General features: G+C 35.9%; 1 protein-coding gene across 3 annotated transcripts in view; it reads right to left on the reverse strand.

Moving 5' to 3' along the window:
* FGF12 (fibroblast growth factor 12) overlaps nucleotides 1–26,522 on the reverse strand; it is a 565,776-nt gene that overhangs the window by 167,833 nt on the left and 371,421 nt on the right. For all 3 annotated transcript variants that reach the window (XM_027587166.2, XM_027587165.2, XM_027587164.2), the window contains one exon: nucleotides 25,661–25,764. In XM_027587166.2, coding sequence (XP_027442967.1) covers nucleotides 25,661–25,764 — 104 coding nt within the window. The remainder of the gene's footprint in view (nucleotides 1–25,660; nucleotides 25,765–26,522) is intronic.

Consider the following 26,522-nt stretch of genomic DNA (forward strand, 5'->3'; position numbering starts at 1 on the left):
ACAAATATGGCATAGTCCTTGTATGTTTGATAAAGCAGCCCTGCTAAGCACGTAGTTCCTCGTGTTCTTTCTAAACAGAGTATCTTTTTGTTTATCTTACTACCAACTTGCTCTCCTGCATAGGAGCGAGGGGACAGAAGACTTTTATGAATGGACCTGGAATAGTCAGTTTCTCATTTCACACTCAACTTCCTGTGGACATGATAATTTTTAATATTGAAGGTATGATATATATATATGTATATATATATAATCACATATACCATACTTTATGTGGAATGATAATAGAATCTTATACATAGTTTAGAACGAGTTACAACGGCCAGTATTTTCCTGGATGCAAATTAGTAGGACTTATTGATTCGAACTACATTTCCAGGACAAGAACATCCTCTCCATCCATAAGCATTTCACTCTGAATAACTGAGGTATTGCTTATTCCATACTTGGAAGAGCCCACCTTGAATGTCTTCATTTTCGTACTGTCCACCTACCCTGCTAGACTATAAGCTCCTGTGAAAACAAAAGTTTTATATCCTTTGTATTACACATACCCAAAGCATCTAGTTCACTTTGTATATAGCAACATGTTCAATTCAAAGAGTACTAAATAAATTTATCCAAAAGAAAAAGGAAGAAGGAAGGGTTGCGGGCATAAAAGAGAGATAAACAGAGAGAAAAAAAGAAAGGGAGGGAAGGATGGAAGGAGGAGGAAGGAGGAAAGAAGGATGGCAATGGAAGAAAACGAGAAGAGTACAGCTGGATGGTCACAGACCTCAAAGATGTCCAACTACTCTAAATAAAATCCTTGGATCACTTTTCACACAGAATGCAACACACTGTTTCCTATTGCCACTCTGGTACACCATCTCTTGGTGCTTAGGATGATAGGCACCATTACAGAGTACCAAAGAAAAATGTAAAAAAGTCTTCTCATATGAACTTAAAAAGCTTTATATACAAAAAATAAATTTTTAAGCAGAGATGGGATTCTTTTGTTTGTTTCTTTTTCCTTTCTTTCCCAGAAATACAGGTTGAGTTGCCCTTTCTCTGTCTCCTTCCCACTCCACCTCCTAGCAGATTGTTCCCAGCTCGCACATTTTCACAGCACAGTACCTACCCTTCCAGACGTAACACTGCAACCAATATTCTGTTCTCAAAAAATAAACAAATACATAAAATTCTTAAATAGAAATCCTAAATGACTGCAAGCAATGGAACATTCATTTTTCAAATAAAGGAGAGAAAGGAGGCTTAGGTATGAAATGAAAATCTTAGCTCAGGCACTGGTATTAGTGACCCCTATTACCTTTGAGCAATTTACTATATTACTAATTAGTGATAATTACACTGGTCTGATCAACCTCTCAGGTTTTTATGTAGATCCAATGACACTAGAAACATGAAAATTCCTTGAACATCAAAAAATGCACAAAATGCACAGTCAAAAATATTTGCTGGATGACTTTTTGTTTATATAACTTCTATCAGATATTAAGAGAAAAATAAGTTGGGAACTCCTGCACAAATTTATCCATTATAGAAGCCCTACTAACTGCCACCATTTCATCAGATATATGTCTAAAAAATGTGTCTCAATCTCTGACTGAGAGGAGTTGGAGGTTCTGATTCTCCAGTGATGGAGAAAGGGCATCATTTTTTTTTTCTGAGAGGCATCACGTTGACCATCACAAATTTGGCTAAGGAAGCAAAGGATGAGACATTTTAGAAAAGGGACTTTGGTAGATATATGGAAGAAGAATTAGATATAGATTGGGCTATCAGAAGGCTCTGTGATAAGTGGAGCAAGTGAGAATACAAAGTAGGGATTTGTTTGGAACGTAATGTCATAGGAAACAAAGCGACCTCAATTGAAAGAAGGTTTGGGGCACACACAAGGGAAAAGAATTAGCCTGAGTAGCCCATGTCAGTGAGGGAAACCTTTTCTAATAGCATGAATTTCCTTTGGGACTTACAGAAATGACTGCCAAATAGAAGTAAAAGTTTTTTATATTACAAATAATAAGAACTCTGCCAGGAACACCATCTTGGTCCCTCTACACTAATGGCTGTACTTAGCATGGATTCAGCTTATCATGCATCTAGTTCAAGCTACCCACTGAAATATAACACAGATCAAAGCTGTTATTGTGTAAGCATAAAGTCAATGAAAAAACATATTTCTGTAGGTTTATTTTATATCAGAAAATGTTGTAGGAGACCACCAGAATAATCACAAAAACTTTTTGGGAATTAATGTTTTAAACAAAAGTAGTGTCAGAGAATTTCTTAAACATATATTTCTAAGTGGCAAGTGCATGAATTCTAATTCCCCAGCCCTGTATTACTGATACTACATACTGACTATTCAGTTTCTTGGTGGCCCCAGAGAGTCAACTGGTATTCTGCAAGGGCCATAGCAAAGCAGAAACTAATATAACATTACTTGCACAGATTATAATTTCACATTTTAGGAGACATATGTATAAATGAAAGAGTGAGCTCTGCATGATGAAGGAATGAAAACAGTCCATGTCTAGAGTTCTATTTTCTAATCTGAAGGGATAAAAAAAAAAGAGATAGAGCGAACCAAATGACTTTTAGGTTTCTTTCAATTTACAGATTTTAATGATTCTATGGCTTATTTGTTAATTTATTTATTAAGTAATATTTATTACCTTGTGAAAGAACTGAAACCAGTGCATGTTCTCATGGAAACCATGATGGCTTCCTATAGTATATATTTAAAAAATTTTTTTGCTTCCTATAATATTCAAATGCGTTCAACAAATGGTTGAAAATGTGTCATGTGAGAGATAAATAATAATTTTTTAAAAACACTTTTAAGGTCCTTACTATGTATCAAACATCATTGTCTGTGATGGAAGGTAAGTATATACAGATGTGGATATGGATAATGACTGAGATAGAGATGGAATACACATAGTGAGAGAAAAATTCAGTTGATCTTCATGGCAGTAACCAGTGCTAGAGCATAAACCATGTGCCAAGCACTGCTAAGCAATTAACATATATATTCCCTGTGACTCCAGGTGGCAGAACCAGGACCAAAAAAGGCACAATAAAAAGAAAATGACCCTAACAATCATCTCCGGTGTACAACTCAGGTAATAAAGTCCTCAATCTTAGAGATGTTTCGGCAAAGACTGGATTCTAATTTTGGTGAATATTAAGGGAAAAAAGACACTGATTTAGTCTAATTGTTTTCTCTGATCAATTTCATTAACTAGGAGTCCACAAAATAAAAATAAATAAAGCCAGAGTGGGCACAGTGCTGGAGAGCAGAGAGAGATCTGGTAGAAGTGAAGGATGTCTCAATACAAGGAGAATTAAAACAACAAATAGCTGGTTGTCAGGGGCAGCATTTGGGCTGGGCTTTAAGAGTTCTTGAGAAGCTGATTTGCAGAGATAGGTACACTTGGATTCCAGTGAAGTAGTCAGATAAATAACAGTGTTCAAAAAGTTATATTTACTGCCACACAAGATGAATCATGCCTCTTTGGGGAATTTTTTTTTTAACTTCATTTTCCATTTTGGACTACTGGATGAGTCTCTGAAAAGAGTTTGGAATGTGGCCAATTACATCCCTTGGCATTTTTCATCTGAGACTGAAGGGCTGTACAACTCCGTTTTCCATTCTCAGTCAATACATCTTAGATAGTGGGGCCTGTGTCTCTTCATTTTATAAAAAAAAAAAAAATTAATTAAAAAAATAAGACACCAGAAACACAGCCTGTTTATAAATATAGATTTGAGAATGAGGACCAAGAGATACAGTTAAGAAATCTTAAGAGATCCTATTATAATAATCTACTACTCTAAACTCTATACCTATATTTCAGATTATAATAAGAATTATAATATTATTATATAATATAATATTATTATAATAAGAATGCTAAATTACTGCTGGGATGATGAATTAGCAGATACCATTAAAAACTTTCAAGAGTAAAAACCATACCCCAACAATATCCACATTAAAAATCAGGCACACAAATGGTATATAGGGAAACTCAGAAAGCATTCCAAAACCAATCTGTGACCGCCCCGATAACACATTACCTCACATGTCCCCTGAGCACTCAAAACTAATGTGATGGTAAACTGATCTGTAGGGTAAGGGACATTGACAGATCATGGCAAAACAGGCAACTGAAAACATCAAAGAAAAGTTCAAACCAAATAAGTTCCTTTAAAATATTAAACCTACAGCATTCTATTTTACTTGATAAAGCATTAGGGGAAAACTGCAGGTAAATCACTTTGAGAAATCAGATTATGTGAATTTTAAATATCCCAGCATGATACAATGGAAAATGTCTTAGAACGGGCATGGAAAAACTTGTTCAAGGTCCAGCACCAGCTTGTGACATTAGTTAAATCCCTTAAGCCCCCACACCTCCACTTTCTAATCCATAAAATAAGCACAATTTTCCTTTCCTTTGCCTACTGCACAGGGTAAGAATCAAATAAAATAATAGATGCAAACATGTTCTATAATCCATAAAACATAATGTAAATATTATATTTAAGTTATGGAATTACTGCTTGCTTTTTGTAAACTGAAGAATCACCTTCAATTTGTCATGCAGAAAATAACTCTATTTCTGGGTATTATATCATATTAAAACAAAAGTGCAAGACGTAAATATATAAAATAGATTATAAAAAAATATGCAAAGAGCAAAAGAAGAGGATAAAAGGAAGAGCACAATATAGCTGCTAACGGGAAGCCTGCCTCTGTGATTTAGACCACAAGGGGGAAAACAAACCACTCATTAAAATTAAATACCAAATATTCAGTCTGATATGGTTTCAAGAGTGGCTTTGGTCAGGCCACAGAGCTTCTCCTTGTGTTTGAGGAACACTGGAAGCTAAAGAAACTGAGATAATAGACAAATCCATCACCTCTGTGGAGGTGTTGTTGGGTGGGTGGTGGGTAGGAGACTTTGCAGGAAACTGGTATATGGAATTCAAGGATAAATCAGACACAGGCTTTGCCTTCAAGATGATGGTAGTGTAGTTTTGGAGATAAAAATACAAACTAAACCTAAGGCAGAATAAATAGCTATAAAAAGTACAAAATGCTATGGAAGGATAAAAAAAGGTAGAATTGATTTCTGCAGTTTCAACATGGTGGAGGCATACTAGGTCTTAAAGAAGGCAAGGGAGATTAATAAGCAAAAATAGCAGAAAAAGGCATTAGGACTGAGTGCATGAAAAGGTGAGATCTAGGAAATGACTCAAGAAGAAAAGAAAAAAAAAAGGAAAGGAAAACATGTTATAGAGAGAAATGAAAATGTGGGTGAAACCAGAGAGTTATGTTGGAGTCAAATTGTTAAAGGGCTTTGAAGACAGGGCAAAGAATTCTGGATTTGATAGTGTGGGTTACTAGAATTCACTAGAGGTTCTGAAGGCAGCAAGTGGCTGGTTTACCTTTAAGGTGATGAAATAAAAAATAGTGGGGCAACAAAAGGTCCCTTCCAGAGTTTGCAGGGGTGAACTGGAGGAATTGAGAGGTCAGAGAACAAAGGCCACGAAGGTAGTCAAGAGGGAGGATGAACCTGAGTAAATAAAAGCATCACTATATTTCCACCAAAATCAAAATAGAGAAATAATACATTTTTCAGATGAAAAATATACATACAGCTCTGAACTATCTTGTATCTTGCCCAAGTGTCTTGACATTTATAAGGGGTAGGAAGAAAATACTATATTTATTGGGTGAACTGAGTGTATTACCTATTATTTTATCATTCTAAATTCCTCTAACAAACTGATAAGGTAGATATAGTACCCTAGATTTTTAAAAAAATCATAAAGAGGAACTCATTAAGTAAATCACCTAAAGTCAACCAGCGTCAAGAAAGAAATTACAGTAATTGGAAAGTGTGACTGATTCCAAACACTGTTCACACTACACCAGAATGCTCTACCACAGCATGAGAAGTCTTTAGGGGTGGTTCAAGCAGAGACTGGATGGCTATCCAGGGAATCAATTGCCAAATGTTATTTTAGTCTAAATTATATTGAAAGTTTTCAACTCTCTTAAAACTCTAATGCATCTTGGTATTTGTTTTAGAACATTTCTATTTTTTCTTTCTTTCTCTCTTTTTTTTTTAGATGGCCTGAATTAAACTATACAAGGCTAACTAGATATAGCATATTTAAAATGGTAAATCTTTTGAGAATGAAACCTTACCCAATTCACTGAGTGAAAGTAATATTGATTGACCCAGCCACTGGCCCTGAAAACCAACATAATGAAGTCTGTAATGAACACAAAAGAATCATAGTAACGTAATTGTGACAATTCCACGAGATAATAGCTGGATTTACAGCCGTGCTCCACAAAACAGGCTTCTATTATGATTTGAGATGTGCTTATTATATCTAAAAAATGAATAAGGTAAAACTAGATACACTGAGAACAGAAGATACATGCTGCCCCTCAACTTTATGCTATTCATTAAAAATGATTTTTGAGGGATTCTATCATAATATGCATAAAATAAAAATAAATATTTAATTATAAAAAGTATATTTTATGTATAATTCTTTAAATATTCTAACGAGCTTCATACTTCAGTTAAAGTCTGTTTAAAATTTTTGTATTTAAAACTGCACCATAGGGACACCTGGGTGGCTTAGTCGGTTAAACATCTGCCTTTGGCTCAGGTCATGATCCCGGGGTCCTGGGATCGAGTCCCGCATTGGGCTCCTTGCTCAGCGGGGAGCCTGCTTCTCCCTCTGCTTGTGCTCTCTCTCTGACAAATGAATAAATAAAAAATCTTTAAAAAATAAAAATAAAAAAATAAAACTGCACCATAATTTGAAATTTTCAAGTGTGTACTAGGAAGTAATATGGTCTGCTGCAAGGAATTAAAATGTGCATTGCTAAATAGATACATATATTTCTCTACCTTTTCCCATTAAGTAGCCCCAAGACATAATTTTAAGGTACAGAATATTCAAGAATAACTCACAAAACATATTTAAATTGAGTCAAAGAGAGGAAGAAAAATATACTCTGTGATTTAAACATATACCTATTCAAAGGTACCACCTTATTAACAGATTTGCATACATTTGAAAGCCCTGACAGTAATAATTTAAATGTCCAAGCTCAGTAAGTAAAATCAAGTACCACCTGTCCCAACAAATATTAATCTTATTATAAAAACTCTTCTCTCATAGGTAGTATTTTGTGGTCGAAATCTGTGGTGTTTACAGTTGTAGGACATCACTTCACAATGGAAACACAGATTCTACTCTGTTTCCCTCCTTTCTTCATGTTGTGCTCCAACACCAGAGTGTTAGAATTGTGTCACACCTCTCCCACAGTGAGGAAATTCACACCTTTGTGTTACTTTAAACAAATAAAAAATACAATTCAATTAATGTGTATTGAATCCATTAGGGGAAAAAATCATCTTATTTACTTTTTAATTTCTATTAAATCATGACTAAATTGATATTTTAAATAGAATTAGCTTTTTAAATAATAGCACTATTGAGATAAAATTCATATACCATTCGCCCAAAGTGTATAATTCAATGGATTTTAGTATATTCACAGAGTTGAACAACTATCACTGCAATCAAGTCTGCCCATTACTTATTTAGATAACCATTCTTCATTTGATAAACATTGGATTGTTTCCAATTTTGGGCTATTATGAATAATGTTGCTAAGAATATTAGTGAACGAAAGGTTTTGTGTAGACATATGTTTTCATTCCTCTTGGGTATACAGCTAGTAGTGGAATTGCTGGATCATACGGTATCTCTATGTTTAACCCTTTCAGGACCTGCCAGACTATTTCCCAAGTGGCTGCATCATATTATATTTCACTAGCAGTAAATAAAGGTTCCAACTTTTCCATATCCTTATCTATACTTGTTTTTATCTATATTTTTAATTTTTTATTATTTTTATTTTTTAAAGATTTATTTATTTGAGAGAATAAAAGAGTGGGGGGAAGGGCAGAGGGAGAAAGAGTATTTTTTTTTTAAGATTTTATTTATTTATTTAAGAGAGAGAGAACACCAGCAGGGGGAGCTCCAGAGGGGGAGCGGAAAGCAGGCTCCCCACTGACCATGGAGCCTGATGCAGGATGCAGGGCTGGATACCAGGACTCTGGGATCATGACCAGAGCCAAAGGCAGATGCTTAACTGACTGAGCCACTCAGGTGCCCATAGAGAGAAAGAATCTTAAGCAGACTCCGAGTTGAGCATGAAGCCCCATGTGGGGCTCAATCTCACAACCCTGAGATCATGACCTGAGCTGAAACCAAGAGCTGGGCACTTAAATGACTGTGCCACCCAAGCACACCTATCTGTCTTTTTATAATACAGCCAACCTAATGGGTATGAAATGGCATTTGTGGTTTTGATTGAATTTTTTTTTTTAAGATTTCATTCATTTATTTGACACAGAGAGAGAGAGAGAGCACAAGCGGGGAAGCAGCAGAGGGAGCGGGAGAAGCAGGCTCCCTGCTGAGCAGGGAGCCCAATGTGAGGCTCGATCCCAGGACCCTGGGATCATGACCTGAGCCGAAGGCAGATGCTTAACTGACTGAGCCACCCAGGTGCCCTGTTGATTGAAATTTTTAAATTGATCCAAAGAGGAAGAAAAAAAATATAGTATATGATCTAATTATATATATCCTTGATAGCCAACAGTGTTGAGCATCTTATCATGAGGTTATTGACTATTTGTATATTTTCTTTGGAAATAGGTCTATTCAGATCCTTTGCACACTTTTAATTTGGCTTTTTATTTTTAGTTGTAAGAGTTCTTTATACATTCAAGATTCACATTCCTTATCAAATATAATATGCAAATTTTTGTCCCCTTCTATGGTTTGTCTTTTCACTTTCTTGACCATGTCCTTGGAGCAGATTTTTTTTTTAATTATGATGAAAGCAAACTTACCTATTTTTCTCCTGTTTCTTATGTTGTGGTGTCATATCTATGAAACTGCTGTTTAATCTAGGGTCATGAAGATTTAGCTCTATGCTTTCTTCTAAGCATCTTATGGCTTTAGCTCTTACACTTAAGTCTATGATCTATTTTGAGTTACTTTTTTGTATGTGGCATGGAGCTTTTAAAATATACATATATTTGGCAATCTGCTACTAATTAGACTTTAAGATCTTAAGATAATGTCAATGAAATCTTTTTTTTCTTTTTAAATAACTAAGAAATTTCCTAAAAATCCCTTGGGAATATTAATAATAAGAAAGCATTCATTAAATAGCATACAAATTTTAAAAAATAACAATGTATGCCTGGATTTTATGTAAAAAGACTCAAAATACAAGGGTGATACAAATAACAGAAATTCATAATGAGAGTTAATGTAAAATTTAAAATTCAGAAAATATGCTAAGAAGTAACACGTACTGTGTTTCTATAAACTTGCTTCCTTCTGTTATGACCTTTAACAATTTCATTCTTTATTATGGTGTGAAAGCACAGTGTTTGTCTTTTTCCTCTTCATAACTAGAGCACCCAAATTAGTACTCAGCACATAACAAGTAAAAACATTTTAAATCATATAGGTAAGCAAATGAAAATGAATACATAAAAACTAGCACTTCACATGCAAGAATTATGATAGAAGGGTAAGACGGAAACAGTAAGGTTGACAAATATTTTGTTCCTACGAATGTTTTTCACTAATTCTTCCCTCTGCTGGCATCATTCTTCCCCTGGTTTAGTGATTATTCTCTTCCTTTTCCTCCTTTAGATTTTAGCTTGAATATCATCTCCTTAAGGACATTTTTATGGAAATCCTGTCTAAATTAGTTTCCTCTATTATTCTCTATTACAGAAATATATTTTTCGTAGGACTAATCCTGAATGGGATATTTTCATATTTTTGTGTTTACAAGCTGTCTTCCTGTCTTCCACTACAGTGGAAGTGTTTTACATTCTATCTCTAGTGCCTAGGACAACATGTGCCACATTACCAACCCTAAATAAATAGGTAATAAACTACTAGATAAATAGGAGCACGGAAAAAAACTGCTGATCCCTGGATTTTTAGTAACAGCTAACTTGAAACCACAGGTGGGGCATTTGGGTAGCTCAGTCAATTAAGCATCGGACTCTTGATTTCAGCTCAGGTCATGACCTCAGTGGTGTGAGATAGAGCCCCTCTTTGGGCTCCAAGCTGGGCATGGAGCCTGCTCAAGGTTCTCTCTCTCCCTCTGCTCCTATGTCCCCTCTCTCTCTAAAAAAGAAAGAAAGAAAGAAACCATAGGCAAACACACCTTAGCAAAGTAATGCTATGTCCTCAGTGGTTGCATTCAGTTCCCTGGTGCCTTTTCATAGTTCCATAGAGAGAGAACTTTTCCCATCCAATGAAATAGAAGAATGGAAGTTGAAACAGTAATGCTTATTCCTCATTGCCCTAGTTATAGAAAGAAATTTGAGAGGAAATATCCAGCGATCTGCCATGAAAACTCAATAAGCAGAAAGTTTCTGTCTCCAAATCCCAGGTAAATTCTAATCTATTTGGACCTGAATAAAATTACGGATAATCTCTCTTCCCTCTAGTCTTTAGAGTTCAATATTTAGCTTCCTAGTAGAAGTTCATAAAAATTTTAAATGATATTTATAGTGATGCAAAATGTCTTAGATAACCTAATGAAGAGATGACATGCATATCTACTCTTTAACCTGTTCACTTGTTCTCTACCTCTCTCTTGTTCTGAAGTCTTGGATAGATAGATAGATAGATAGACAGATAGGACTGGACAGGTGTAGCAGTTGTCAGATGCCCACATAATATCCATTTCCCCCTTAATATTATCAGAACCCTGTTTTGATAGTTATGACAATGTCTATAGCTCAAATTTTTAAAACAATCTAGACATTTCCCTACATTCATTACATCTGGGGCGACCATGTGACACTGTTCTATACTCATTACTGGACATCGTTTATGGTCATTACTGGAATTTCTGGGAAAGTATGCTTTCCTGATAAATACACAATCTTTCTCTGTGCCCCTTTTCCACTGCCCAGAATGTACATGTGTTAGCTGGAGTTATGGAACTCATCTTGTACCATGAGGAAAAGGCCAAATACATTTATGTACTTCTTGAACCAGTCCATTAACCAACACCCGTAACTGTCAATCTCCAGGCTTGTGATTATGTGAGAAAATTTAAACCTTTGTTATGGATATCTCTTTTACTCACAGCCAAACTCAAAACCTAGGCGATACAGGCAAGTGAACTTAAGAAACCTTTCACTAAGAGCTGGCCTTGGAAGTAAAATCAGAAGAGGGAGTTTTCTAATTTTTCAGTGAGATTTTCTGCATACACTGATATCTCAGATGACCCACTGAGTCATACGTAGGATCATGTGTAAGGTGATTGCATAACTATTGCCCAAATCCTAATCCAGGACTCTTCTGAGGGTCAAACAGATACTCTCAATAACTACACTAAGACATCATGCATAACTGGAACTCTCCTGGATGAACTAGGGCATAGGGTTACCCTGTGGGAGACTTATGCTTTCAATGGCCTCAAAATAAAGTTCTTTCCTTCCAGTTAGAAGTGGCTGAAATATGTCACTTTTGACATACATTTCCATGCAGCTAAACCACTTCTCCAACTTAACTACTAGATTTTAAAATTTTGTGGTATAGAAACAAACTTTACGTGTACCATAAATGCAGTAGGCTGTAGGCTTGAAATTGTTTCTCCCATTCAAATCTCAATTAAAAATCAACTGATTTTTCCTTTACATTTAGCACTCATTTCTTTTGCTTTTCCCCTTCCCTAAAGTATATGAAAGTCATGGCCTATAGACTGAGTTTATGTAACATATTTTCCTCCAAGTGAGTTAAATAAAGAGATATTTAGAAGAAGGAAAGCCCCTCAGATTAAAAAACTGGCTCAAGCTGCGGGTGGGAAGGTGGAGAGTGGGGGGAAAAATGATCTACATTTTTGATGATGTTTTTTATTACAAACCAAGAAACATTAACTTATGAAATTACAATTCTCGCATTAGTTTTGAAGAGGGAAAAGCAAAGGCAGGCAGAAGTAATAATGACAGGAAATCTCTTCTGGGAATCAGGCTGGCCCAGAAAGCCATAGTAAAGCCATAAATCTTCAGAAGGAGGCCACTAGGTAATTTCTCAGTAAGAATGATGTGGAAAACATGGAGCTTTCACACAAAGTCTGACTACTCTGAAAATTGGTTCATCTATCAGTTTGTCTGGTTAAAAATTAAATATATAACCCAAACTGGTTAACACAAGAAGGTCAATTACTGGGTCATAAAATTGCAAATGTCACAGGTAGGGCTGGCTTCAGGTGTGTCTTCCTGTGCAGCTTCAAAGGAGTGAACAAGACCTGGTTTCTCCATCTTTTCACCTAGGCACCTGGTCCTTTGAATACTGGAATCATTCTAATCCAGGATTTCTCTTGTGCTGTTAAGATGGTTGTAATCCTTTTATCCTCTCAGTTCTAAATCCAGTTAAAAAAAAAAAGGCAACTCTCCTTCAACAGATAAAGTCAAGTCTTGGGTTTGAAGCTAACTGGCGCTAATTACAGGAGAAATACTCTACAGCTAAGCTTCCATGGCCAGAGTGGCTAAAGAAAGTACGTTAGGCAAAACAGGAATCGCCACTGAAACTACGAGTAGAATTAATACTACATGAATATCATGGACTGATGCTAAGGAACTGATTGAGGATACACTGAGTATATACTACCACTACTACTACTACCACTACTACTACTACTACTACTACTACTACTACCACTACTACTACTACCACTACTACTACTACCACTACTAGCTAACACTGAGCATTCACCATGTACCATGCACAGTGCTAGGGTTTTACATGCATCCTTTCATTTCATCCCTGCTATAATCCTATATAGCATGCATTTTCATTATTATCCCCATTTTACATATAAGGAAACTGAGCCTAGAAGTTTAAGAAATTTATCCAATGATATAAAAGAAGGTAAGTTACAGAACTATGATTCAAACCCAGTTTTATTTCTAAAGTTTGCATTCTTAAATACTACTTAAAACTGCCTATTCACTAATGACTAAAGAAATGCAATCTAAAAATTTTGGATACATTACTACATATTGGCCTACTGGCAAGGCAGAAAGGAAAAAATATAAAGTTTAGTATCATTTCCAAATGATTCAACTAAAGATCTTCATTAGTGCTGCTCTTAGAAGCTTAATCCTACTTTTATTTTTCAATGAAAAATGTTAGTAGATACACATATGTTAATTTTTACAATTAAGGCTAGCCCTGGAGCTAAAGTATTAATATTTTCCAGAAGTTATAAACTCTTAGAATAAAATCAACACCAATTAATACTGAAAACATAATAAGTTAAAAATGAATGCTTACTATTATTCAATCCTTAACTGAAAGTAAAACTAATGATCTATTGATTCTTTCTAAAGAAAGGCAACCTAATTCCAACAACAACCAATCATGTCTCATTTGCAAGCAACAACTGCCAGATTCTTGGGCTGGGCAGATTTCATATTTTCATTTTCTTTCTTTCTTTCTTTCTTTCCTCTTTCTCTCTTTCTTCCTTTCTTTTGTTGTTGGAAAGGATACTGCAGTTCACTTAATTAATATATATGAGGGTAAAAAAAACAGGCAAGATAAATAATTTTTTTCTAGGTGTTACAGCCAAAAATTAACCTAAGATGAAAAAGAAATGTTATGAAATTAAAGGAAATCACATATATATGGAAGAAAAAATGTAAATGGCTTAAACTGAATATTTAACAAACTAATTGCTAAACAAGCCTTTGTGATTTGGCGTTTGACTTCTCTCTAAGTGCCATTAACCAAAACTCTATGATTCATTTGGCATTAATGGCTAAGGTATTCCTACTTTCTCTCTCTTTCTCTCTCTCTCCTTAAATATTCAGGACTTTTCAGAGAAACTACCTGCCCCAAGAAATAGTTCTGCATACACCTCAGATTTCAGAACATTCAATGAGGAAGTCAGTTGATGAAGAAACTCAAATTCTAGAGTGGGTAATTATTTTGTACCTCTATTCTACATATGTTTGGTTAAAAATTCTGCCATTTCTTTTCAACATAAAATGGAAATCTTCCACTGAAAGATGAACTGCAATGACCAGGTTGCTTCCCAGAAGATGTTCTGGCCAGTCTTAGCTCCCTCTTTTTTATAAGCAGTATTTGGTACAGAAAGGAAAACACAACAACATTACCTCTTAAAACTACAACACAATATGGACCTCAACGCAGAGAGGCATGAACAATGACTCCTCTAGCAAACTTGCCATGTTTCAAAGCTTGGACCAGTTCTGAACCAGTTAACTGGTTGAACCAGTTAACTGAACTAGAAAGTGTGTAGAGACACAACCAGCACAATTATTATAAAAACCAGTAAGACCAGATGCCCAAAAAATTATTTTCAGAATTAAACTGCATGAAATGTATCCATCAACAAGATTTTAGTAGATACCTTTATATGGTAATTGCAGTCTTTAGTGCTATAGGATATATTAATCTATATTAGATCTGATCACTAACGTCAAGGAGTTTGCATCTGGTAGGATAAATAGGGCACAGAAACCAATAATTCTAACTAAAAGAAGAAAGGGAACATACAGATAAATGTCCTATCAAGGTCCAAAATATGGAAGTTATTTTTGCAGAAATTTTATTTTGCAGAAATTGAGAGTTTTACTGGGTCCTCAGAAATGGGAATTTTTGAACATCTATGATAGTGAAAAGCAAAAGAAATTAAAGAAGTAAAATAAAAAGGTACTTTCTCCTATTGTCACCTTGTGGGCATAAACTCATCCTTCCCTGATAGCTTTCAATGTTGGTCCTCTTCTTTTCTTCTCCCTCAAAGACCCCTCCCATGTTTCTCAGTAACTCTTGACTTAGTTTTTCAATATAAAGTCAGTGCCTTATCACAATCTTGACATCATCTGCTCTCACTGAAACACCAAATTTAGGCATGTAATTCTAAATGGTGCAAAAGGACATGAGGCAATTAAGAAATATCTCTTTCATTCTTGTTGTTATTATTGCTTTTGACACCTATAAATAAACAAGGTGATAGGCTGCCCTAGTTTTAATATAATTATGCTTTTGACATTATGTTTTAACAGTACAGAGTGACACATCCTTAATTGCAATAGCAAATAAGATAAACAATGGTGGTTTAAAAAATGAACATTGAACCAGGATTTCCTTTTCTTGACCTACCTCACCTATACTGAGTGCCATCATTTTAGTCACATAAGCTCTGCTTCCCAGGTATATCTTTTGTCCTTTGATAGCAATATCATAGTTATTGTAAGGCTCAGATGAGACTATTTATATGAAAGCTCAGTTAAAAATTGAGAAAGCGTTCTACAGTGGGAAGATCTATTATATATAAGGCCAAGGGCAGTGTGGTATTATCAAAATCTCATAATTTCTGAAGTTAAGACCTAGATAATAGTTTGGGTTCTATTACTCACCAGGATGGACTTAAGTGAACAAGCTTCCTAAGCCTCAGCTTTTTATCTACATGTAATGGTCCATTCCTGTCCTTCCTCACAGAGTTGCTTTGCAAATTCATATAAATCTAAAAGCCCTTTAGAAACAACAAAAACTAAATAAACTATATTATTTGTACAAGCACAGCCATTAATACCGCTGCTATGACTATCACTGGTAGAGCTACTCTCATAACAGCTTATAATATTACTTATGTATTAAAACAAAGACTGACTTAAAGGAGTCATTTTATCATTGATTTAGCTTCAAATATAATTGACATGGATTAAGGCAGTGTTAAACAATAAGAATTTGTATGTAATTTGACCTTAATCCCTCAACTGAAAAAAACTCAATAGTTCATAAGCTAAATAATTCTAATTTTAGAGATAACTGATACAAGGTCAAACATCAACAATATAATCGTTTTAAGTTTATAAAGTAAGTAAACAATTATTGTAATCAAAAAAAGCAAACCTTTTTAAAACATTTTAATCATTATCAGTCACTGAAATGCCAGGGATATATGTGCTAAAAGCATCAAACTATTCATTAAAAAAGCCCCAGTACTGGAGTGTCTGGGTGGTACAGTGGGTTGACTGTCTGACTCTTGGTTTTGGCTCAGGTTGTGATCTCAGGGTCCTGAGATCGGGCTCTGCTTCAGGCCCCACGCTCAGCATGGAGTCTGCTTGAGATTCTTTCTCCCTCTCCCTCTGCTCCTGACCCCTGCTCTCAATCTCTCTCTCTATAAAAATAAATAAATAAATATTAAAAAAAAGGACCCAATACTTTCAGCCTAGTTACAAATCTTAGACATGTTTAAAGCTATTCAAATTGCATTATTTTTAAGTGCACAATTTTCCTAAATTCAAATGTCAAGGCTCCCTAGTTGTCCAAAGCACTGAGTTATGTTTTCACTTCCCAAATGATGATGTACCAGATGTTACTCTCATAACTTTCTTGTCTTTCATTATTTCCTTCTTCCAAGTTGGAGAAAGAAAATAGATGTAGGCAGAAGGGAAGTATCTTGTCTGCTCTAACAAAATATCATAGACTGTGTTGCTTAAACAACAGACATTTATTTCACATAGTTCCTGAAGCTGGGAAGTCAGAGATCAAGGTGCCATCAGATTTGGTTCTTGCTGAGGGCTCTTTTCCTGGCTTGTAGATAACTATCATCTCATTGTATGTTTACATGACATCTACTTTGTGTGTTCACAGAGAGAAAAAGTTCCCATTTCTTGTCCTCTTTCTCTAAGGATGCTATTCCCATTATGAGAGCTCCACCCTTATGACATCATCTAAACCCAATTACCTCCCAAAGGCCTCACCTCCTAATACCATCACACTGAGGATTAGAGCTTTAACATATGCATTTTGGGAGGACCTGTTTTGTTTATAACAGGGTGTGACTGGAGGCTGAGTCAGAGTAATATATTAATAAAATATGGCATTCACTTCAATTAGACAGTGTGTATACATGTAAAGAACTTAACCTCATCCCAAAAGATGTGTAGCATTTGTCCCTGGCCTCCGGAAATTTATATTTGTTTGCCTGAAAGCCTTAGGTTAGCCAGAGAGAAACAATGTTTTAGGGTTAGCACTTTGGGTCATGCAACGTATCAGTCTACCAGGAGCCTGAGGTCAGCCACATGGGCAATCATTCAATCAATCCTGTATAATGCAGTCTCAATAAAAACTCTTAACACCAAGGCTCAGGTGAGCTTCCTGACTGGCAGTATTTGATAGGCCTTGTCACATATTGATACCAGAAGAGTAACACATTCTGATTCTATAGGAATAAAACAATAGAAACTCTGCATTTGGTACTTTTGGTGTCTCCTATACTCTGCCCATATACTTCTTCCCTTGGCTTCGTTGTATACTTTCCCTGTAATAAACAATAACCGCAAGTATAATACTTATAACAGCTTTCAGTGAGTTCTGTAAGTCCTTCTAATGAATTATAAAACCAAAGAGTGGTGTTGGGAACCACCCTTGACCTGAACTTAACAGTTGTTGTTAGAAGTGAAGGTGGTCTTGAAGACTGTGCTCTCTAACATTGTACTGGCCCAGATTTCTTGCAACAAGTAATTATGATAAGTGAAAACTCTAGGAAGAGAAGGATCTTTCTATTTTACCCACTTTCATATGCTCACTATATAGGATAATGTCTAGTATGTGGTAGAGTTCCAATAAATATATATTGACTAAATTTTAGGTTTATTGAGGCTGACTTTGAGGGCAAACGAGCATTTGTGCTGTGGACTGTAAGATCATCAATGTAATCATAGTTAACTGTTCACCTGCTGTACATAAGCTGCTCCATTTATACTTGGAATAGGCAATTCTTTAAAATTCAATAAGTTCATTGAGAGCCTTCCTTTATCAGAGAATGTACTTAATGTTGTGATTGGGGGAAATACATGGCCCAGGTAGCAAAGATGGGTATGATAAAATTCCTTCCCACTAGAAAAACAGACACTAAGTCCTGTGATACTAAAGCAGAAGTAGTATCTAATTCTCACTGATATGGATAATGGAAAGAGTTCACATATCAGTAAGATTTGAATTGAACTACAAGGAAGGTTAAAAATTACATAGTTACAGAAAAAAATAAAAAAGTCAAATATAACAGCATCATCAATATAACTGTGGTAGTATTACTTTCATCCCTTATATATTTTATTACACATATGACTCTATAATAATTATCTAAAATATTTCATCACCAATTTTTAACCGCCAGTTTGAAAATAATCTGACTTTAGAATTTTATATCAAACAATTCTTATCTGTAATTGTTTTATGTATACAAGGTTCAGTTCAAACTAATAAAAATACAAAAAGATACCAATCTTAGAGTAAATTTATAGGGGATAGGAGAAAGACAAGATTCAGACTACACCTTCTCTGTATATGATGAAAAGATTCAACCCTCCCCACTCCCACACAAATGCCTTTAAGCATTGTGATAATTTGACAAAATTTATGTTGTTTTACAAGCATTTTCAAAATCTTGTAAACCTCAAAGAGAATGAAACATCAAACAATATTAAAATTCAAGTCAGTTAAAACTGGTTAAATAGCAAAAATTTTAAAATTAAGGGCACTATCTGAATAAGGTAAAATTTGTCGGAAAATCTGTCTCAACAGATTGTGACACAGCAGTGTTTCCTGAACTACTGAAGAAGGTGTTTCAGGAACAGAAGTTTCTAGCATTTGTGAGCTTATTTTGTGTGAGAAAGTGATGCCTTCTAGAACTTTTATTTACTCTACTTTACAAAAAAAAGTATCATTTAATGCCATTAAAATTATTTTGGGCTTCCTTTCAAAATGGCACAATAAATGTAAACTTAATCAAGGCGGCAAGTATTATGCACTGAAAACTATGAAACATTGCTGAAAGAAATTAAGGAAAAAAACAAATAAATGGAAAGACATCCATGTTTATGGACTGAAAGATTTAATATTGCCAAAGTATCCATACTACCCAAAACAACCTTCAGATTCAAAGTAATCCCTATAAATCCCAGTGGCATTTTATTTTCAGAAAAGGGAAAAAAAATCCTAAAATCCACATGGCATCTCACAGGATTCTGAGTAGTCAAAACGATTTTGATTTTTTAAAAAAATGTTGGAGGACTCACACCTCCTGATTTTAAAACATCTTACAAACCTACAATAATCAAAAAAGTGTTGTACTAGCATAAAGACAGACATATATATGAATGAAACAAAAGAGAGAACTCAGAAATAAACTCTCACAAATATGGTCCAGTGATCTTTGACAAGGGTGCCAAGACTATACAATGGGGAAAGGACAGTCTCTTCGACATATGCTGTTGGAAAAACTGGGTATCCATATGCAAAAAAATAAATAAATACATGAAATTGGACCCTTACCTTACACTATATACAAAAATTAACTCAAAATGGATTAAAGACATAAATGTAATATCTAAAATTGTAAAATTCCTAGATGAGGGGCGCCTGGGTGGTTCAGTCGTTAAGCATCTGCCTTTGGCTCAGATTATGATCCCAGGGTCCTGGAATCGAGCCCCGCATCAGGCTCCCTGCTCTGTGGGAAGCCTGCTTCTCCCTCTCCCCCTCCCCCTGCTTGTGTTCCTTCTCTCACTGTGTCTTGCTCTGACAAGTAAATAAATAAAATCTTTAAAAAAATAAAATTCCTAGATGAAAACACTGGAGAAAAGCTTCATGACATTGAATTTGGCAATGATTTATTGGATATGAAACCAAATTCACAGGCAATAAATGTAAAAATAGACAAGTGGGGTTATATCAGAATTTCTACACAGCAAAGAAGACAATCAACAAAGTGAAAAAGTAACCTACAGAATAGGAAAAAATATTTGTCAACCATATATCTGATAAGGAGTTCAAATTCATATATAAAGAACACTTACAACTCAACAGCCAAAAAACACACTTAAAAATGGGCAAAGGACTTAAATAGACATTTTTCCAAGGACATACAAATGGCCAACATGTACATGAAAAGTGGTTAACATCACTAATCCAAGGGAAATGCAAGTCAAAACTACAATGAGATATCACCTTGTATCTGTTAGTATGACCACTAATAGAAAGGTAGGAAGGAAGGAAGGAAGGAAGGAAGGAAAGAAGGAAGGAAGAGAAAGGGAGGTAAGGAGGAAGGAAATAACAAATGTTGGTAAGGATATGGAAAAACTGAAACCTTTGTACACTGCTGTTGGGAATACAAAATATTGCAACTGCTATGGGAAACAATATGGAGGTTTCTCAAAAAATTAAAAAGAAGGAAATTTTTTCAGATGCTACAACATGGATGAACCTTGAAGACATTACTCTAAGTGAAATAAACCAATCACAAAAAGATAAATACTACATGATTCCACATATATGAGTTATCTAAAGCAGTCAGACTCAGAAACTGAAAGTAGAATGGTGTTTGCCAGAAGCTGAGGGGAGGGGAGAAAGGAGAATTGTTTATGGGGACAGAATTTCAGTTTCGCAAGACAAAAAATTTCTAGAGATCTGTTGCACAACAATGTGCATATAGTTAATGCTACTGTAATGTAACACTTAAAAATGATTACGATGGTAAATTTTACGTGTTTTTTTACCATAACTTAAAGAAAGGAAAAAAGGCATGAGTTTAGACTATGTTGTACCCCCTCTGCTCCAAACAGATAGCAATGATGAAGAAAATATAAAAATGTAAGATCTAAATGACATAGCCAGGTTCAAAGAAAGCTAAGCATCCCTCTGAAATGGAAACAAGCATCCCTGTGGAATGGAAATGAAGGACTGACTAGGCTGGATCTACAAGCTCCATATCCTGACATTGGTGGTGTGCCCCAGAGTTCCACTCTGGTCAAGTCAATGGGAATAAAATCCCTCTATGCAGGATGGGGACCGGAGCCAGCCTACCTGCTTACACCAGTGGCTGGGATAGTTTTCCTTCTCCACCTGTAAAAAGGCTAAAATGGAAATAATGATACTACTTTAGACAAAATCTAGTGACAGACACAGCCTCACAATGAGAGGAACTAGACCTAGCCCAGGCTCCCTGCCCCAACCCCAGTGTTACCCTAGGATAGGAGCCTTGAAATGATTCTAACATCTTATGCTAAACTAGGGCCACTGGAAGCTGGATAGTAGCAGCAGCAGCAGCAACAACAACAACAACTAGAAAGTGAGGGCAGACCTCAGAGGAAGAGTATCATGAGGTGGGGCAGGGGAGGGGAGAGAAATGTTCCTGCAGACCAAAATTCCAAACACATGGAGAACTAATCTTAAATTCTAAGATAATTTCAACCTAATTCTAAAAATGATAGCCAAAAAATCAATGATTAAAACATGAATTCATTACCAAAGAAATTAAACTTTCTTTTTAAAAGAAAACTTCAAGCCTTAATACACACCAAAAACACTTCAAGAAAGCCTATATTAACAGCCTGCTTTTAACCCACCACAGGGCCCCTGGCTGCGCTGGTACTCTCCTGCTGAGGCATGCCACACAGAGGGACTCAGTACTGCCGGAGTGATGGAGCCTTGATGCTCTTTTCTCTTTCAGGTTTGCCTCCCCTCGTATCAGCCTTCTCTAGTCTTATAACAAAATCTTCAGGCCTGTGCCCACCATTTAAAATTAAACAGAATAGAGACTCCAGAAATGGACTCTATGGTCAACTAATCTTTGACAAATCAGGAAAAAAATATCCAATGGAAAAAAGACAGTCTCTTCAATAAGTGGTGCTGGGAAAATTGGACAGCTACATACAGAAGAATCAAACTGTACCATTCTCTTACACCATACACAAAGATAAACTCAAAATGGACGAAAGACCTCAATGTGAGATAGGAATTCATCAAAATCCTAGAGGAGGGCGCCGGGGTGGCTCAGTTGGTTAAGGGACTGCCTTCAGCTCAGGTCATGATCTTGGGAGTCCCGGGATCAAGTCCCACATCGGGCTCCCTGCTCAGCAGGGAGTCTGCTTCTCCCTCTGACCCTCTTCCCTCTCGTGCTCTCTATCTCTCATTCTCTCTCTCTCAAATAAATAAAATCTTTTAAAAAAATCCTAGAGGAGAACATCAGTAGTAACCTCTTTGACATCAGCCACAGAAACTTCTTTCAAGACACATCTCCAAAGGCAAGAGAAACAAAAGAAAAATGAACCTTTGGGACTTCATCAAGATAAAAAGCTTTTGCACAGCAAACCAAACAGCCAACAAAACTAAGAGGAAACCCATGGAATGAGAGAAAATATTTGCAAATGACATTATTGATAAAGGGCTGGTATCCAAGACCTATAAAGAACTTATCAAACTCAACACCCAAAAAATAATCCAGTCAAAAAATGGGCAGAAGACATGAACAGACACTTCTCTAAAGAAGACATATAAATGGCTAACAGACACACGAAAAAATGTTCATCATCACTAGCCATCAGGGAAATACAAATCAAAACCACAATGAGATACCACCTTACACCAGTTAGAATGGCAGAAATTAACAAGACAGGAAACAAGTATTGGCGAGGATGTGGAGAAAGGAGAACTCTCTTACACTGTTGGTGGGAATGCAAGCTGGTACAGCCAATCTGTAAAACAGTATGGAAGTTCTTCAGGATGTTAAAAATAGAGCTACCCTATGACCCAGCAATTGCACTACTGGGTATTTACCCCAAAGATACAGATGTAGTGAAAAGAAGGGGCACATGCACCCCAATGTTCAGAGCAGCAATGTCCACAATAGCCAAACTATGGAAGGAGCTGAAATGCCCTTTAACAGATGAATGGATAAAGAAGGTGTGGTACATATATACAATGGAATATTACTCAGCCATCAGAAAAGATGAATACCCACCATTTGCAATGACATGGACGGAACTGGAAGGGATTATGCTAAGTGAAATAAGTCAAGCAGAAAAAGACAACTATTATATGGTTTCATTCATATGTGGAACATAAAGAATAGCACGGAGGACCATAGGGTAAGGGAGGGAAAACTGAAGGGGGACAATTCAGACAGGGAGATGAATCATGAGAGACTATGGACTCTGGGAAACAAACTGAGAGTTTCAGAGGGGAGGGGGCTGGGGAGATGGGGTAGCCAGGTGATAAGTATTAAGGAAGGCACATATTGTGATGAGCACTGGGTGTTACATGTAACTAATGTATCATTGAACACTACATCAAAAACTAATGATGTACTATACAGTGGCTAACTGAACATAATAAAAAAACATAAAAATATAAAATAAATAAAATAAATAAAAAAATAAAATTAAACACCAGCACTCACTCCAATTAGTTCTATCCAGAAAGAGGGTGATTTGAAAGTAAGAATCCTGATAATCTATGTCAGCCATACCATACTTATAATCAAAGGGAAATTGTTCCCAGTCGCCTCTACCACAAGCAGGAAAAAATTATGATTCTTGTTATGGGGCAAGTCTGATTTAAGAGAAGGGGAAAACTGAATATCTGGGTACCCCAAACAGGTAACTCAACAGGTAATTATTGGCTTTCTAAGGCATTAACTCCTTTACAAAAAAAACACCCACAGTAAAATTATCTAGTCAAGAATTTCGTAAAATCTCTCCTATGGGCTCAAGTCTTCTGTGACTTAACCCTAGTTCTGAGAAAGAATAATAAAAAGTATGCATCTCTGGACATGCTTCAGAGTAGGAAGTTCACCTATCTCATACTGAATACCCAGGCTCCTCTCAGGAACTTTGGGATTGTACCCAACAAGGGTGCCCCTCCCCACCATTGCCCCCCACACACACACACACACACTCCTATACAACTGTCCTCTGCCTGCAATACTGTTGTCAGACTTTCTGTGTTTTTCTTCTTCCCAAACCTTTGGAAATGAACTCTGATCCAAAGAGCTGAACTCATCATTTTTGTATAATTGTTAGTTTTAGCTCTTTACTTGATGACTGATTAAATCCTTAAGTCAATATTATCCTACGATCATCTCCATGTTTTAGTTTGTATTATAGTCAAAACTTTTTTTAGGATTTTATTTATTTATTTATTTGAGATTGAGAGAGAGAGAGCATGGGGAGGAAGAGGGGCAGAGGGAGAAGCAGACTCCCTGCTGAGCAAGGAGCCTGACATGGTTTGTGGGGCTTGGTCCCACAACCCTGAGATCATTACCTGAGCTGAAGGCAGACACTTAATGACTGAGTCACCCAGGTGCCCCAAAACTTTTTTAAAGCTTAATTAATTGGAATTACTCAAAACAACAACCTTTTCTTTTGCTTATTTTAATTCTTACATTTAAAATATAGACTCACAATAAGTGGACATTAAGCACTGTTAGAATTATGGCACATTAAGAATGAAAATCATTTTTTTAACCAAAAATGTATTTATCTGTGTTATATTGAATAGAACAATTTAAAAAATGTGCAGGTACACATCTAGTATATGAATACAAATGCATATCTGAATATGCTCAGGAATAAAATAGTAACTTAAAAATCCTAATATGAATGACAGATGTATCACTAAAAAGCAAGCATAGTATAGCAGAGATTCATTTAACTGAATATGAAAAGAGTTTAATAGAAGTTATTTAGTATTTAATTTAGAATCTCATAGGTATAAGTGAACTTCCTGAATAACTATGCTGTTTACTGAGATCATAGAAAGTAAGGGTGGAAATCTTTAACCATGATTTTCAAGGATATCTCTTTGTGAACTACAAATAGGCAAATTCCCTCATGAGAGAACAGAAATTATGAGTTATCATAATACTTGATACATGAGATTCAGAGCAGCCACACTCTCCCAATGCATAAATTATTATCTTGAGAGTCAGACAGGCATCAGATGACAGTTTACTACTTTAAAATGTCAGTGCTCATAACGTAGCCACTGGAGCTACCTAATTTTGTCAGTTTAAGGTTGAAAAGAGGTGTTAAACAACATGGTGTCCAACACACTGTGTTATAGGTCCAGAAATTAAGCCAAAGAGGGGAGCTAACTTGCCCAAAGAGAAATAGTAACTGAAATGTAAATAAAACTCAAATATCCAGCCCCTAATTCAGAGCTCATTTCATAAATTTACCTTGTCTTTGAAGTGACCAGTTATGACAGGAATCTGATGTATTAGGTACTGAACAGATTTATTAAATACAAACAAAACACAACCATTCCAAAAGTTTTTCTCTACAAGACAGAGAAGACTCCCAGACAAACTGAAGAATTTAACTAAGATTCTTAAACCATGCTATGTGCTTAAAGGAGAAGTAACAGGAGAAAGGAAAAACGTCTTACCCCTTGAATTAAGCAGAAAGGTAAAATTCGAAAGATTAACATATCCTCTAGAAGTAGAAGCCAGATGAAGAGAATTTATATTGCACAGCAAGTAACTAGCTCTTTCTCAAGAGGGCATGATCCTTCCCATTGTAAATTGTAAAAATCTTAATAAAATCCTGACCTATTGGGTCGGAAATTCTAAAATGACTTCAACTTCTAATTTTCTTCCCTAAAATAATGGTTACTTCACTAGCTCTCAATGCCAGGTTACGTGTACACACAAGCGCATGCACACACATACACGCATGCTTTATGAGGTACTTACTGAGCTGTAGAGATAGCCTTCACCATTCATGGCCACATAGAGGCTGGCCTTCACCCCTTGGATAGCCACCACACGCAGGCCCACAGGAATTAGATTGAAGAGGGCTAGAGAGGAAAAGAGAAAACAGAGAGGAAAGAATCAGTGACCTTTTGAATAAATCATCCGGCTTCTTAGGATGACTACTTTGAGAATTAAAACCTACGAATTGAAATTAGTAGGGAGAGAGAGGGAGACTGAAGAGAGGAGCAAAACTGGCTTCTTGTGTCTGCACTACCTTTAATTACATAAACTCATCTGCAGTAAAGAGGTTACATTCCATTAGAAGGTCTCTATGGGCCCCACAGTTTCGTTTCAGAAAATGAGCACATACTCAGTGTAATATGATTTTTTCAAACAAATAAATAATTTGAACCAAAACATTCTCAACAGTAGAAAATGTAATTGCAGACATAAGTAATAATAAAATATGATCTTTATTCGACAGTCTCACACAATTCACAGCACTCACCCTGTACCTCTGAAACAAATAATACATTATATGTTTAAAAAAAAAAAGAAGAAGATAGCAGGAAGGAAAAAATGAAGGGGGGTGTAAATCGGAGGGGGAGACGAACCATGAGAGACTATGGACTCTGAGAAACAAACAGGGTTCTAGAGGGGAGGAGGGTAGGGGGATGGGTTAGCCTGGTGATGGGTATTAAAGAGGGCACATTCTGCATGGAGCACTGGGTGTTATATACAAACAATGAATCATGGAACACTACATCAAAAACTAAGGATGTGATGTAATATATGGTGATTAACATAATAAAAAAAGAAAAAAAAGATTATCTTTATAACTTATGCCAGAGTGTCTTGTTTT

This window comes from Zalophus californianus, chromosome 1 (assembly GCF_009762305.2).
Source record: "Zalophus californianus isolate mZalCal1 chromosome 1, mZalCal1.pri.v2, whole genome shotgun sequence".
In the NCBI taxonomy this organism is placed as follows: domain Eukaryota; kingdom Metazoa; phylum Chordata; class Mammalia; order Carnivora; family Otariidae; genus Zalophus; species Zalophus californianus.